Here is a 15,871-nt window from a genome sequence, read left to right on the forward strand (position 1 = left end):
ACTTTATAGCTGGTTAGTAAAACCTGACAGTTTGCGACAGTTGTCGTCGTTGGACGGTGACGTAAAGCGTTGCAGCAGAAGTAAACGTGTGGAGAGTTTAGTAACCTAAAGGAAAGAAGAAAACACCAGCAGGTAACATGTTTAATGGATTTACTTCAGAGAAGATTCCTTTCTCTTCTGACTGTGTTCTCATGCTCATACCGGAAGTTAGCTTTCAGTGAACACAAAGTGAGTCCGTTAGCATGTATCATGTAGCTTAGCCACACTTTCCTGTCACTTTATTGAACATTAGCTGAAGTACATGACGTCTCTGTGACATTAGTTCAGTGACGTCATGTTTAGGTTCATCTTCTTTTATTTATTGAACGTTTAATAAAGCTCATAAACCTCTGTGTCAATCAGAAACAGATCCTCTGACTGTCGCTCTGTCTGTCTGTCTGTCCTCTGTCCTCTGACTGTCTGTCCTCTGACTCCCTAACTGTCTGTCTCCCTGACTGTCTCTCTTTCTGTCTGTCTCTCACTGTCTGTCTGTCTGTCCTCTGACTCTGTCTGTCTGTCCTCTGACTCTCTGACTGTCTGTCTCTGTCTGTCTGTCCTCTGACTGTCTGTCTCCCTGACTGTGTCTCTTTCTGTCTGTCTCTCTCTGTCTGTCTGTCCTCTGACTCTCTGTCTGTCTGTCTCCCTGACTGTCTCTCTCTCTCGCTGTCTGTCTGTCCTCTGACTCTGTCTGTTTCCCCGACTGTCGCTCTGTCTGTCTTTCTGTCCTCTGTCTGTCTCTCTGACTGTCAGTCCTCTCACTGTCTCTCTGTCTCTCCTCAGATGGAGAACTACAAGAAGACTCGTACGGTGGAGCGTCCGTCTGTCTGTCCCTTCCTCGGTCTCCCCCCCGACACGCCGGAGGTCCGAGTCAGAGACGGCGGTAAGATCCGTCACCCTCTGCGTTACGCTCTGAGTCACATGGAGGACAAACCCAGACCGGCTGAGGACAAACCCAGACCGGCCGAGGACAGGGGCAGGGCTAAGGAGGGCCAACCCGAGGACGGGGGCGGGGCTAAGGAGGGACAACAGGAAGCGGGACAGGGTGGGGCTAATGGTGGGGGCGGGGCTAAGGAGGGACAACAGGAAGCAGGACGGACAGGCAGGCAGATTGTCCTCACGGCCAGCGGGACGGGCGTCTCCAAAGCCATCACGTGTGCTGAGATCGTGAAGCGGAGAGTTAAAGGACTCCACCAGCTCACCAGGGTCCAGTTCAGCACCGTGGACGAGGTCTGGGACCCCCTGGAGACCAGCGCCGGACTGGACAGTCTCACCGTCAGCAGGAACCTCCCGTCCATCTGGATCCTCCTCTCCAAGGACACGCTGGACCAGAGCCAGACCGGGTACCAGGAACCTGGACGCCACGACGCCCTGTGGGCCAGCAAGGAGGACGGGGGGGGACAGAGACCAGGACACAAGAGGAAGAAGGGGGGGGGAGGGGGAGGAGCCAGAGGACGGGGACCCGGACGGCAGACGGTACGGTCCAGAGACCTAAAAGGACAGAGTGGAGTCAACTGAGTGGATGTTAAGAAGACGGACGCTGGGAACCAGCAGGAAGAGGACATTAAGAGGACATTAAGAGGACACTTATTGGACATTTAGAGGACCCAATCTGAAAGTGTCCAATGAAAACCTAACATGTTTATTTTAAATGTTTTATGAAAGACAAACTCAGTCCCAAAGGAGCCGAGGACACAATGAGACGACTTTGTTTTGATTTTTAGGTAATTTACTAAAACAGGATCCTTAAAATGTCTCAACACAGATTTTCAAGTTCACTTATTAAATTCTTTATTATTGTAAAAGTGTTTTTGTTTTTCTGAGTAAAATAATTAAAGAACTTTTCTTTGTTTCTCTTCATTTATATTTATTGAAAACGAGGAACGTTCATGTTGTTCACTCTGTCGCCCCCTGTGGACTAAAGTGGTAGTGTCTCTGAGCACCAGACTCCCTTTAGAAAACCTCTCATTTTACTGCAGCAGGGTCTGACAGGCTGACCTTCTCAGTCCTGGTTCTGGTTCTCTGGGTCTGTAGACCGGTCTCTGCTGGAAGATCTGGTTCTGTCCACAGTGGACCGGTCTCTGCTGGAGGATCCTGGTCTGTCCACGGTCCGGTGGACTCGATGACGAACATTAAGAATATATAACTATATAGAAATAGACAACCTTCTCTCTGATGGTCTCATTTACTGATGGAGGTCATATAGAGGTTCAGGACTACACTGAGACTGGTTCAGGACCAGTTAAAGGTTCCTCACTGTCACTTTAAATGTGTGTATTTTATTTTACGGTGGACATTAGAGGATAAAGAGCAGCATGTGGGATGGTGTCCTCAGGTGTCCTCTGCGGACTGAGACCGTCTCTGTAGTCTAGGATGAAGTCTACATGCAGATGGTCTAAAGGAGCAGCAGGACGTAGATCTCCTGTCTAGTGAACGTGGTCTTAGCAAGGTGTGTAGAGGACCCTGACGTGACATCTGGTGTCCACGTTGATCCTTTTATCTCCCGGCTGCTTACTGAGGATTACAGGTCCCTGCAGGAGCAGCACAGGGACCAGGTTCAGATCATGAACATGGTGGAAGCGTTCAGGCTGCTACCGGTATGCTGGCTCCTGGTGGTTCCGGTTCTGACTCAGGTCCGCCACCCTCTACGTGTGCTATGGATGTCGGTGGGGGACAACCTGACGGCCGGCGTGAACCCGGCGGTCCGACTGGCTCTGCAGGACCTGAAGAGACAACCGCACCCGCTGGGGGACTACGAGATCCAGTTCCAGCTGCTGGACTCTCAGGTGGGTCACCTGGAACCTGGTCCCTCGGTGTTTAAGGTCTGAATGTTACTACCATGTGATCAGGAACCAGGTCTATGATGACCCTGCAAGTTATTAGAGCTGGAAGAAGTACTACTTTACTGTAGTAAAAGTACATATACCACATTGTAGAAATACTCTTTTACCGAGTTTAATGACTTTATATACTGTTGGTAGTTTAATCTACAATAATACATCATTTAGTATTTTATTATTAATCTAAAGCTGTCAGATAAATGTAGTACAGTAAGAATATTTACCTTTATGTAGTACAGTAAAAAGTACAATATGTACCTTTATGTATATATGTAGAAAGTAGCAGAAAATAGAAATACTCAAGTAAGGTACAAGTACCTCATAATTGTTCTAAAGTACTTGAGTAAATATACTAAGGTGTTTGTCAGACCTCTGAAATAGGATAAAGAAGAAACTGATCTTCGGTTGAACTGGCTTGAACTGGTCTGATCTGGTCTGAACCGATCTAGTCTGAACTGGTCTGAGCTGGCCTTAACTGGTCTGGACTGGTCTGGACTGGTGGATGTCTGCAGTCAGTGAGGAGGCGCCATCAGGAGAGACCACTACAGTTCAGGGGTCTGAAGCCAAAGAGGTGGATCCACTACGACTGTTAAGTGTGTTGGACCATTTGGACGCGCGTTAAAGCCCCTCTGTCCCCCTTCCTGCTCTGAACCAGGTCTCAGATGAGGTCTCCGTCTCTCATGTGTCCCTTGTTTTCACAGTGTGACCCTGCTGAGTCCCTCAAAGCCCTGTTTGACGCCATGTGGGCGGAGCCTAACTACCTGCTGCTGTTTGGAGGGGCGTGCCCATCTGTAACGGCGCTCATCGCTCGATCTCTGCCGGCTCTCAACCTGCTGCAGGTACACAGCCAATCCACTTAGTCCATGTCACCTGGTCCACTTCACCTGTTCCACTTAGTCCACTTCACCCGGTCCCCGTCCATTCTTCTTCTTCTTCTTCTTCTTCTTCTTCTTCTTCTTCTTCTTCTTCTTCTATATCTACTGAACTAAAGAACATCTGTTAGTGAAGAATGCGTTCTAAGGCAGGTAGAGGTCTTCAGGTAACTGTCCTCTGCTTCCTGTCCTCTGATGTCTCAGGAAACTGTCCTCTGCTTCCTGTCCTCTGATGTCTCAGGTCTCGTTTGAAGCCTCGTCCCCCAGCCTGTCCAACAGGAAGCTGTACGGGAACCTGTTCAGCACGGTGCCGTCAGACCGAGCTCTGAACCAGGCCATGGTGAAGCTGCTGCAGCGCTTCAAGTGGACCAGAGTCGGTATGATCACACAGGAGGGACCCCGACTCTCAGAGGTGATCCTGTGACTTTAACCACACCATGATGTTGGTTTAACCGATCTCACATGTGTGATTTTGTGTCCTGGTCCAGATGAAGAAGGATCTGAGCCGACAGCTGCTGAAGGCCGACGTTCAGGTGGTTTCCTCAGAAAGTCTCTCTGAAGACGTCTGCAGCAGCTTGAGGAGGCTGAAGGTATCGCAGCACATTAAGTTCAGGACCTGAAAGACGTCTTTGGTCCCGTTGTCATCGCTGCTGCTTCTTTGTTTTGCAGGGAAGTGACGTTCGGATCATCATCGGTCAGTTTGAGGAGGATTTTGTCTCTGAGGTTTTCTGCTGTGTAAGTCTCTACATGGACTTATCCCATTGTTATGGACAGCAGGAAAGGACATAAAAGCCCTCCAACGCAGAGATATTTGTTCAGGGAGTGCAGTTAGTGACAGTGTGGTGAAGCAGCCATGATTGTTTCTGTTTCAGGCCTACAGACTGAACATGTTTGGAGCTCGGTACCAGTGGCTGGTTGTTGATGGAGGAACATCTGGATGGAGGCTCAAGGTTTCTGGATGTACGGACGTCAGTCTGCTGACGGCTGCAGACGGATCCATCAGGCTGCAGATGAGACGCCTCGGCAACGCCAAGACACCAGGAATCTCAGGACGGGTCAGGAACCACGACCACACTGACACACCAGTCACCATCTAACCACGACCACCACCGACACACCAGTCACCATCTAACCACGACCACACTGACACACCAGTCACCATCTAACCACGACCACCACCGACACACCAGTCACCATCTAACCACGACCACACTGACACACCAGTCACCATCTAACCACGACCACCACCGACACACCAGTCACCATCTAACCACGACCACCACTGACACACCAGTCACCGTCTAACCACGACCACACTGACACACCAGTCACCATCTAACCACGACCACCACTGACACACCAGTCACCGTCTAACCACGACCACACTGACACACCAGTCACCATCTAACCACGACCACACTGACACACCAGTCACCGTCTAACCACGACCACACTGAATGTGTAGAATGTCTCTGCAGACTCCTCAGGACTACCAGGACTCCTACCTGAGACAGGTGATCCAGGACAGGTCAGATGTCAGCCCCCTTCACACCTTCGCCTACGACGCCGTCTGGGTCGCTGCCAGAGCTCTGAGTCAGGTGATGGAGGCGGTGAAGCTCAGAGAGAAGTACAGCAGCCAGAGAAATGTGGGCATTAGTGGGGAAGAAGTTCAGAGGACGCTGCTGGAGGCCGTGAAGCAGACACAGTTTGAGGGAGTCACGGTGAGCATGTAGACACACCTGAAACACACCTGACACACACTCACCTGTGAAACACACACCTGTGATACACACACACAAACACACACACTCACCTGTGATATACTCACCTGTGAAACACACACACCTGAAACACACCTGACACACACACACACCTGTGATACACACACCTGTGATACACTCACCTGTGAAACACACACCTGTGATACACACACACAAACACACACACTCACCTGTGAAACACGCACCTGTGATATACTCACCTGTGAAACACACACACCTGAAACACACCTGACACACACTCACCTGTGAAACACACACCTGTGATACTCACCTGTGAAACTCACACACCTGTGATACACACACACACACACACACACACTCACCTGTGAAACACACACCTGTGATATACTCACCTGTGAAACACACACCTGTGATACACTCACCTGTGAAACCCACACACCTGTGATACACACACACACACACTCACTCACCTGTGAAACACACACCTGTGATATACTCATTACATTACATTACATTACAGTCATTTAGCAGAGGCTTTTATCCAAAGCGACTTACAATAAGTGCATCAACATTGGTAATCAAAAGAACTACTAGTCACCAGAAGTCATAAGTACATTTCCTTTAAACAAACATCTAAGAGCATGAAGCAGAGCATAACTCAGAGCCAAAGTACAGAAACAAGAGAAAAGTTAGTGCTATAAGTAATACGAATACAATAAGTGAAACAAGCTAGTATGAAAACAATAAGTGCTAAGTGGAAGGCTCAGGGTAGCACTTCCTGAAGAGGAGGGTCTTCAGCCTGATGAAAGATGGGCAGCGACTCCGCTGTCCTGACGTCAGTGGGAAGTTCATTCCACCACTGTGGGGCCAGGACAGAAAACAGACGTGACCGGGTCGATCGGCCGCCAGGACCTCTGAGCGACGGGGCGACCGATCGCCCCGAGGCAGCAGAGCGAAGTGGTCGGGCGGGGGTGTGAGGCTTGACCGTGGTCTGGAGATAGGAAGGAGCTGTTCCTTTCACTGCCCTGTAGGCTAGCACCAGAGTCTTAAACTGGATGAGCTCTTACAGGGAGCCAGTGTAGAGAACGGAGAAAGGAAGTTGTGTGGGAGAACTTGGGGCGATTGAACACCAGGCGAGCTGCGGCTTTCTGGACAAGCTCCAGAGGTCTGATGGCCGACGCCGGGGCTCCGGCGAGTAGAGAGTTGCAGTAGTCCAGGCAGGAGATGACGAGAGCCTGGATGAGAACCTGCTCCGTCTCGTCAGTCAGGAAGGGACGAATCCTCCTGATGTTGTAGAGCAGGAATCTGCAGGAGCGTGTAACGGATTTGCCGAGAATGACAGTTGGTCATCCAGGGTCACACCCAGGTTCCTCGCAGTCCGAGTTGGTGTCACTCACCTGTGAAACACACACACCTGTGATACACACACACACACACACACACACACACTCACCTGTGAAACACACACACCTGTGATACACACACACACACACACACACTCACCTGTGAAACACACACCTGTGATATACTCACCTGTGAAACACACTCACCTGTGAAACACACACCTGTGATACACTCACCTTTGTGTTTTTAGGGTCCAGTGTTCTTTCGTAATGGAGAGAGGATGACGTCGATCGAGTTGATCCAGTTTCAAGGTGAAAGACTAATGTTCAGAATGTTTGATATTGAATATTGATTATTGATCAGCAGTGTTGGTATTGATTATTGATCAGCAGTCTGTCCTCAGGCAGCAGAGGCGTGTTGGTGGGAGACTTCAGTACCTCCACCCAGCAGCTGCGACTGATGAACCAGCTGCTGAAGTTCACAGGTGAGACCCTGAACTCACCACAGACCGTCACAATGAGAACGCTGATCAGGACTGATGCTAAACGTTTGCTGCTGCAGGTCCAGGACCAGCCAGAGACCAGACTCTGGTCCTCGTGCAGCGGCAGGCTGTCAGCTTCCTGCTGTACGGCATGATGTCATCAGCTGCAGCTGTGACCATCTTCATCACCCTGACCCTCCTCTTCATCGTCATCAGCCATAGACATTGGTACTCCTGTTTTATACTGAGAACATTTGTTTCATCCTCTGTTCATTTAACAGATCTCATGTTTTATGTATTCTTCATATTTCTTTATTGTTGATCACTGTTTGATATTCATGATTTACTTGTGACATTCCATTGGTTGTTTTTGATTAGTTTTATTGAAAGATGCTCATTTTACAGTTGCAACAAGAAATAGTTAAGAATGAACACATGCGTACAGATACACATGAATGTACTTGGTTGATTATAAACATAATGATACATGAATAACTTGTAATAAAAGCAAAAATTAGATATAATGTAATATATATATGGTATATATATATATATATATATATATATATATATATATATATATATGTATATAAACAAATCTAGCTATGGATCCCAGGACGAGCTGCTGCTGCTGGGCGTCCTGCTGTCGTCCTCCTCCGTCCTGGTCTCCGGTCTGGACGGAGCCTCGTGGTCCTCCTGGACGTCTGAGCTCCTCTGCTCCGTGAGTTCAGACGGCGAGAAGCAAAATGACACCAAAAACACACAGAGACATTACTTTTACTAGTACTAGTTTCACTAACAGTAGTACTTCCTTGTTCTGCTACTTTGTACTTGTCCTCCACTACGTCACAGTACATCTCCTGTTACTGAACTAGCGTTGGTTATGATTTACTTTGCAGATTCATTATTAATGCAAACTATGAATGAAGTAATCCGTTCTGATGTATTATGGTAATAGTATTAAGTAGTATAATAGTATTATGATGGATGAAGATAATCCTCCATCAAATTATAATACAATAATATCATGAATGAGTACTTTTACTGTTGGTACTTAAAGTATGTTAAGACGCTGATACATTGTGACTGCTGTCACAGAGTATTTGTACACAGTAGTATTGCTAGTACATGTCCTGTTGGACTCCTCAGGTGCGTCTGTGGACCGTCTCTCTGGGTCACACGGTGAGCTTCACTGTTCTGTTCATCACAACGTGGAGGCTTCATCCGCTCTGCAGCATCAAACAGAAGCCGGCTGGCTGCTCGCTGCTCCTCCTGCTCCTCCTGCTCCTCCTGGAGGTGTCGGTTTTAAGCGCCTGGCAGATCCTGGACCCTCTCAGACGGGTGGTGCTGCAGCTCGGACCGCAGGTCAGTAAAAGTGCTCAAGTACCATCAGCGTCATACAGTTAAAGTAGAGGAGAATAAGTTCTGATGCACAAATCAGTTTTTCTTCCATTTTTGACTTTTAGTCAACATTTATTTATTTATTTGTTTGCATTTATTTTAAAATTTTATTTTTAAATGTTAAATTTTTTTGTAAAAGGGTCAAAAAAAGATTTAAAACTATTTGTTTAATCTTTAATCTCTAATGTAGTTCAGTAAAACATGGAGTACAAGTATAAAGTAGCAGAAAATAGAAATACTCCAGTAAAGTACTAGTACTTCAAGAGACAAGAGAGTACTGAAGTCCTAACTTTGACCCCTGAGGAGGTTCAGACCTTCAGACCTTCAGATCGATGGTTTCATGTGAACTCTTTGTTGTCTCTCAGAGCGTCTCTGAAGATCAGGACCAGGTCGTCCAGATGTTCTCTGAACGCTGCAGCAGCTCCAACATGCAGCTGTGGCTCGCTGCTGTCTGCGGATACAAAGCTCTTCTACTGGTACTGAGTCCAGAACCGAGTACAGAACCGAGTCCAGCTCTGTGACGCTGTAGAAACATGACGGCTCTGTGGTGTCTCTGCTTCAGGGTCTGGGCTGTCTGGTGGCCTGGAGCGTCCGGACGCTGGACCACCCTGAACCCCTGAGCGTGTTCGCCGTGACGGCGTTCAGCGTGTCCGGACTGTTAGGGTCTCTGCTGACGGCCCACAATCCTCCTGTCCAGCTGTGCGTCACCGGCATCCTCGTCCTCGGCTGCAACGTCTTCATCCTCAGCCGGCTGTTCGGACCAAAGGTCGGTGCGTCCTCCTGAGAAGTTAGAGACGGTGGTCTTCGTCCTCAGGGACCACTCTGACATGTGGTTTCCTGTCTTTTGCAGGTCCTAGACGGCGGCGAGCCGTCAGAGCCGAGAGAGGACAAGGAGACGAAGGAGACGAGGAGGCTGAGCGGGTTAAACCAGCAGCTGAGGACTCTAACTGCACAGGTGAGGACAAGGAGACGTCCGCTGTGATTGGCTGAGTGGTCGAGTCATTTCACTCTGCAGAATGTTTCATGTGTTCTTCACAGCTGGATGTAGAAATAGAATCCATCAGCATGCAGCTCCGTGAGACGTCTGAGCTCCACCGCGGGACGAGAGGACGACACACAGGTAAAAATATGAAGGGTTACCATTCACTTTAACCTGGTGTATCCTAGCTTAGCACAAAGAGTGGAAGCAGGGGGAAACTGCTAGCCTAGTTAGCCTAGTTAGCTGAGCTCCATCATGAAAGAAGAGAACTCTTCCACCAAGCTTCATTTAAACGTCCTCAGTAGTTTTCCTGTAACCCTGCAGACAAACAAACTGAAAACATGTCGGAGTATATACGTATGTTAATATTAACATACATATATACATATATATATATCTCCAGAGTCTCGTCATGATGGAATGAACCGTTTGGTCTCAGCAGGTGGACTTAGATCTGTGACGTGGTCTCATGTAGCTCAGGTCTGTTCTGAGGACAGAAACCCAGAGCGGGACCCTTTGAGTCCAGACGACATCAACTCTCCTGAACAGTGAGAAACCTTTTTATCTTTTACTGCAGTAGAAGTACTAGTACCACGCTGTAGTTTTTTCATTTGTACTCGTTGTGGTTTTCTGTCAGCGTGCGGCGCCGTCTGTCCGTCCAGCTGCCGATCCTCCATCTTTCCTACCTTCCCGCCGTCGGCGGCGTCAGCGCCAGCAGCTCCAGCCTGTTCGTTCCACATGACGACTACTTCCTGTTCCACTGAGCCAATCAGACGGCAGCTGTGACCTTCAGAGTGTTCTGGACTGTTCTGGACCAGAGGATTCTGGGTCACTCCGGAGGAACAGAAGGACTCTTTTATCTCAATATAACATTGATTTGTAATGAAAATCTAAAATATGACATTACGTCACATTTTTTACTATTAAAATGTTTTATAATTTACTAAATATCCTGAAATGTTTCCTGTTTAATCAGCTGAGCAACAACGATGGAGATCAGAGATCAGATGAGTGGAGGAATATTAAGAGGGAAGCTGCCGCCTCAGAAGGGAATTGAGTTCAGCACAAACCTCTTCAGTTACTGAGGTGTTGGATTCACATAGTTCTGAGATGTAAAACTTAAATTGTAAGAATTAAAATCTTTATTTAAAGTTTACTGGACAAAGCTGCAACAACATCCTGATGATTTATATGACTTTATAAATATGTTTTTTGGAAGGTCACCAAATCGTCCGGCAAGGCACCTCAACTTATTTTAACTATTTATTTAGGATCTAAAAACAGCTACATGAGTAACTCAATAATACAAATAGACAGTTGATTTGAAAACTACAGTGCAACATTTGAATAATTTGTTCCAGATTAATCTGATCTCACCAGGTGGTGATCAGTGAGAATTTCTGAACTCCACCAACATGTCCTCTGTGGAGGAGTTTGAAGACTGATCCAGAACCCTGGTACAGGTCTAGGGTTAGTTTGTCACCAGGTGAGGATGAGATTCATCCAGAGATGCTGAACATTCAGGACATTGTTGGGCTGAAACTCACTACCTGCTCAGGTACTCTGTTCTCTACCTGCTCAGGTACTCTGTTCTCTACCTGTTCAGGTACTCTGTTCTCTACCTGTTCAGGTACTCTGTTCTCTACCTGCTCAGGTACTCTGTTCTCTACCTGTTCAGGTACTCTGTTCACTACCTGCTCAGGTACTCTGTTCTCTACCTGTTCAGGTACTCTGTTCTCTACCTGCTCAGGTACTCTGTTCTCTACCTGTTCAGGTACTCTGTTCTCTACCTGTTCAGGTACTCTGTTCACTGCCTGCTCAGGTACTCTGTTCTCTACCTGCTCAGGTACTCTGTTCTCTACCTGCTCAGGTACTCTGTTCTCTACCTGTTCAGGTACTCTGTTCTCTACCTGCTCAGGTACTCTGTTCTCTACCTGTTCAGGTACTCTGTTCACTACCTGCTCAGGTACTCTGTTCTCTACCTGCTCAGGTACTCTGTTCTCTACCTGCTCAGGTACTCTGTTCTCTACCTGCTCAGGTACTCTGTTCACTACCTGCTCAGGTACTCTGTTCTCTACCTGCTCAGGTACTCTGTTCTCTACCTGCTCAGGTACTCTGTTCTCTACCTGTTCAGGTACTCTGTTCTCTACCTGTTCAGGTACTTTGTTCTCTACCTGCTCAGGTACTCTGTTCTCTACCTGCTCAGGTACTCTGTTCTCTACCTGTTCAGGTACTCTGTACACTACCTGAGAAGAGTACTTCTTCTGAGTCCCCGTGAGTTCTTACGATGAGTCCCAGTCAGTCAGAACACATGAGCGCTTCTTCTTCTCTCAGATAATAAAGGTAGAACCTTTAGAAGCTGCTGTGTGGTTTTAGTCCTCCAGAGGGCTCCAGATTCACATGATTCCAAATCAAATCCAATACAAGTTCTTCTGTAACATTTATTTTTATAATTTACGTTTTTTTATGAAACCAGTATTTTTTACAATAATGTTATCTTTTCTCATATTTGTTTGTCTTTGTAAGTAGGAAGTTAACTGTTAACCATATTAAACATGAAAAATGAAAATAAACAATAAGTTCTTTGATTTCCCCCAATTAATAAGATCTTTTTTGCGTCGTCTCTGACAGACTTTATCTGCAGGATGTCGACCCGTCGGAGGACAAAAGAGTCTCTGTTTCTGTTGTGACGTCCAGCTTCATTCAGGACTGTTTGTGCACAAGAACAGACGGCCGGCTGTAGGTGTGTAATCAGGTGTGATGGCACGCTGACGGATTACATCACCAACCACGCTGGCATGTTTCTGTGTAGAGCGTGCCACACATTACGCAAAGATTATATAACTCCCATGAGTTTAGTGACTGAGCAGAACTCTTATTTACTCTCTTGTTTCACTGTTAGAACAGTCCTCTATTAAAGAAGAGTTCAGTTGAGTCTGTGATCCACAACTGATCAGATATGTTGAATGAAGTTGCACTCCTTTAACTCTTTTTACACTTAAATGTACCCCTTCAGGGTCTTTTATGTTATAAAGAAAGCCTGTTTATCCAGTTGTTTTGTGTCTCTTTGTAGTCGTTTGAGTCTCTTTGTGGTCGTTTGAGTCTCTTTGTAGTTGTTTGAGTCTCTTTGTGGTCGTTTGAGTCTCTTTGTAGTCGTTTGAGTCTCTTTGTAGTTGTTTTGAGTCTCTTTGTGGTCATTTGAGTCTCTTAGTGGTCGTTTGAGTCTCTTTGTAGTCGTTTTTGTCTCTTTGTGGTCGTTTGAGTCTCTTTATAGTCGTTTGAGTCTCTTTGTGGTCATTTGACTCTCTTTGTAGTCGTTTGAGTCTCTTTGTGGTCTTTTTTGTCTCTTTGTGGTCGTTTGAGTCTCTTTGTAGTCGTTTGAGTCTCTTTGTAGTCGTTTTTGTCTCTTTGTAGTCGTTTGAGTCTCTTTGTGGTCGTTTGAGTCTCTTTGTAGTCGTTTTTGTCTCTTTGTGGTCGTTTGAGTCTCTTTGTGGTCGTTTGAGTCTCTTTGTAGTCGTTTTTGTCTCTTTGTAGTCGTTTGAGTCTCTTTGTAGTCGTTTGAGTCTCTTTGTGGTCGTTTGAGTCACTTTGTGCTCGTTTAAGTCTCTTTGTAGTTGTTTTTGTCTCTTTGTGGTCGTTTGAGTCTCTTTGTAGTCGTTTGAGTCTCTTTGTGGTCGTTTTTGTCTCTTTGTAGTCGTTTGAGTCTCTTTGTGGTCGTTTGAGTCTCTTTGTAGTCGTTTTTGTCTCTTTGTGGTCGTTTGAGTCTCTTTGTAGTTGTTTTTGTCTCTTTGTAGTCGTTTGAGTCTCTTTGTCGTCGTTTGAGTCTCTTTGTGGTCGTTTGAGTCACTTTGTGCTCGTTTGAGTCTCTTTGTAGTCGTTTGAGTCTCTTTGTGCTCGTTTGAGTCTCTTTGTGCTCGTTTGACTCTCTTTGTAGTTGTTTTTGTCTCTTTGTAGTCGTTTGAGTCTCTTTGTGGTCGTTTGAGTCTCTTTGTGGTCGTTTGAGTCTCTTTGTGGTCGTTTGAGTCTCTTTGTGCTCGTTTGAGTCTCTTTGTAGTCGTTTGAGTCTCTTTGTGGTCGTTTGAGTCACTTTGTGCTCGTTTGAGTCTCTTTGTGCTCGTTTGAGTCTCTTTGTAGTCGTTTGAGTCTCTTTGTGGTCGTTTGAGTCACTTTGTGCTCGTTTGAGTCTCTTTGTAGTCGTTTTTGTCTCTTTGTGGTCGTTTGAGTCTCTTTGTAGTCGTTTGAGTCTCTTTGTGGTCGTTTGAGTCTCTTTGTAGTCGTTTGAGTCTCTTTGTGGTCGTTTGAGTCTCTTTGTAGTCGTTTTTGTGTCTTTGTAGTCGTTTGAGTCTCTTTGTAGTCGTTTGAGTCTCTTTGTGCTCGTTTGAGTCTCTTTGCGCTCCTTTGAGTCTCTTTGTAGTTGTTTTTGTCTCTTTGTGGTCGTTTGAGTCTCTTTGTAGTCGTTTGAGTCTCTTTGTGGTCGTTTTTGTCTCTTTGTGGTCGTTTGAGTCTCTTTGTAGTCGTTTGAGTCTCTTTGTGGTCGTTTGAGTCTCTTTGTAGTTGTTTTTGTCTCTTTGTGGTCGTTTGAGTCTCTTTGTAGTTGTTTTTGTCTCTTTGTGGTCGTTTGAGTCTCTTTGTAGTTGTTTGAGTCTCTTTGTGGTCGTTTGAGTCTCTTTGTGCTCGTTTGACTCTCTTTGTAGTTGTTTTTGTCTCTTTGTGGTCGTTTGAGTCTCTTTGTAGTTGTTTGAGTCTCTTTGTAGTCATTTGTGTCTCTTTGTGGTCGTTTGAGTCACTTTGTAGTCGTTTGAGTCTCTTTGTAGTCGTTTGAGTCTCTTTGTTGTCGTTTGAGTCTCTTTGTAGTCGTTTTTTTTGTCTCTTTGTAGTCGTTTAGAGTCCATTAATATTTCCGAGCATGAATGCCTTTAGTTTGTCTGAAATCATTCTTTATTCACCTAATAGTCCAATAGTGTATGTAGCGGCGGTAGATGAGATATTATTAGCTTCCTTCGTTATGTGAAGAATGTCTGGGTGTTTCTGTGAGCACTGCTTGCACACCATCCTCTTCTTGCATGTTTTGCTAAGATGTCCTCGTGTTAAGCATCCGAAGCATATTCCCTTTGTTTTCAGAAATTCTACACGATCCTTGTGTGCTAGCCCTTTAATTTTGATGCAAGACTCCAATGCGTGATTCTTTTGACAGAAAATACATGGTGGCTCGAAGGCACCAGCCGCTCCAACCGGGTTGGCCTGCCTTGGTGCTATATCCGGCTTTTTCCTCTCCACCGACACATTTGTTGCGAAGCTGCTTCCCTTTATTCCACTTTTGAAAAGTTTCTCCTTTTCCTTGCTTTTGCCTACTGGAGATGTACGTCTGTCTTGGAAGTCTCCAAAGAGTGGGTCCATAGCAATCTTTGCTTGACGGTCAATAAAGTTAACAAGATCAGCAAATCTTGCTCTGTGTTCTCTACTTTCCTTGAGGTCAAATGCTATGTTGCGCCATCTCTCTCTCATTTTATATGGCAATTTGGATACCACAATTCTCATATTTGTGGGGTTATCCATCTCCTCCATAAACTCCACATCTTCCATTGTATTACGACATCCAGTCAGAAAAATAGCATAGGCACTCAGTGCTTTCCCATCTTCATACTTGATTTGTGGCCACTTTAAGGCTTTGTCAATGTAAGCGCTTGCTATCATCAGCTCATCTCCATAGTTCTTCTGAAGCAGTCGTTTTGCTTCCTTGAACCCTCTGCATTATGGCATGTGCTCACATCTACGTACGAGTTCCTGTGGTTCTCCTGCAGTGTACTGTTGCAAGTAGTACAGTTTGTCTTGATCATTATCAGTTTTCTGCTCGATAGCTTGTTCAAAAGCTCTGATAAAAGATCTGTAGGTAAGTGGATCACCCTTGAAAACTGTAACCTCTTTAACTGGTAGCTGAGCTTGTTTCTGATGATTTACCAACATTTCTGTGATCAGATTTTGTTTTTGCATTACTTGAAGAATGTCATTACTGCTTCTGTCACGCTGTTGTCTGTCAGTGTTGCCTGTCTGTCTTGGCCTCACAGTTTGTGGCTCTGTAAATTGCTGCAGCCGGGTTGGAACGATACCTCCATGTGCAGCCATGTTAGTGGGTGGGACAAGTTTTTGCTCCTCTTCCTTCACTTGTAATCGTCTTA

At 46.1% G+C, this 15,871-nt stretch overlaps 1 protein-coding gene and 1 pseudogene across 1 annotated transcript in view; both read left to right on the forward strand.

The window, feature by feature from the left end:
- The window catches only part of rpp25l (ribonuclease P/MRP 25 subunit-like), a 1,950-nt gene extending 73 nt beyond the window's left edge, over positions 1-1,877 (forward strand). The window contains exons 1-2 of the mRNA XM_068711595.1: positions 1-132; positions 820-1,877. The exon at positions 1-132 is cut by the window's left edge and continues 73 nt beyond it. Of these exons, the coding sequence (XP_068567696.1) occupies positions 820-1,554 (735 nt within the window). The 5' untranslated portion in view covers positions 1-132 and the 3' untranslated portion in view covers positions 1,555-1,877. The remainder of the gene's footprint in view (positions 133-819) is intronic.
- Positions 1,878-2,606: 729 nt separating this feature from the next.
- Positions 2,607-10,578, forward strand: LOC137873386 (gamma-aminobutyric acid type B receptor subunit 2-like; annotated as a pseudogene).
- Positions 10,579-15,871: the final 5,293 nt, after the last annotated feature.

This window comes from Cebidichthys violaceus, unplaced genomic scaffold (assembly GCF_023349555.1).
Source record: "Cebidichthys violaceus isolate CVI_PGR_0920_01 unplaced genomic scaffold, fCebVio1.0.p SCAF_163, whole genome shotgun sequence".
Classification (NCBI taxonomy): domain Eukaryota; kingdom Metazoa; phylum Chordata; class Actinopteri; order Perciformes; family Stichaeidae; genus Cebidichthys; species Cebidichthys violaceus.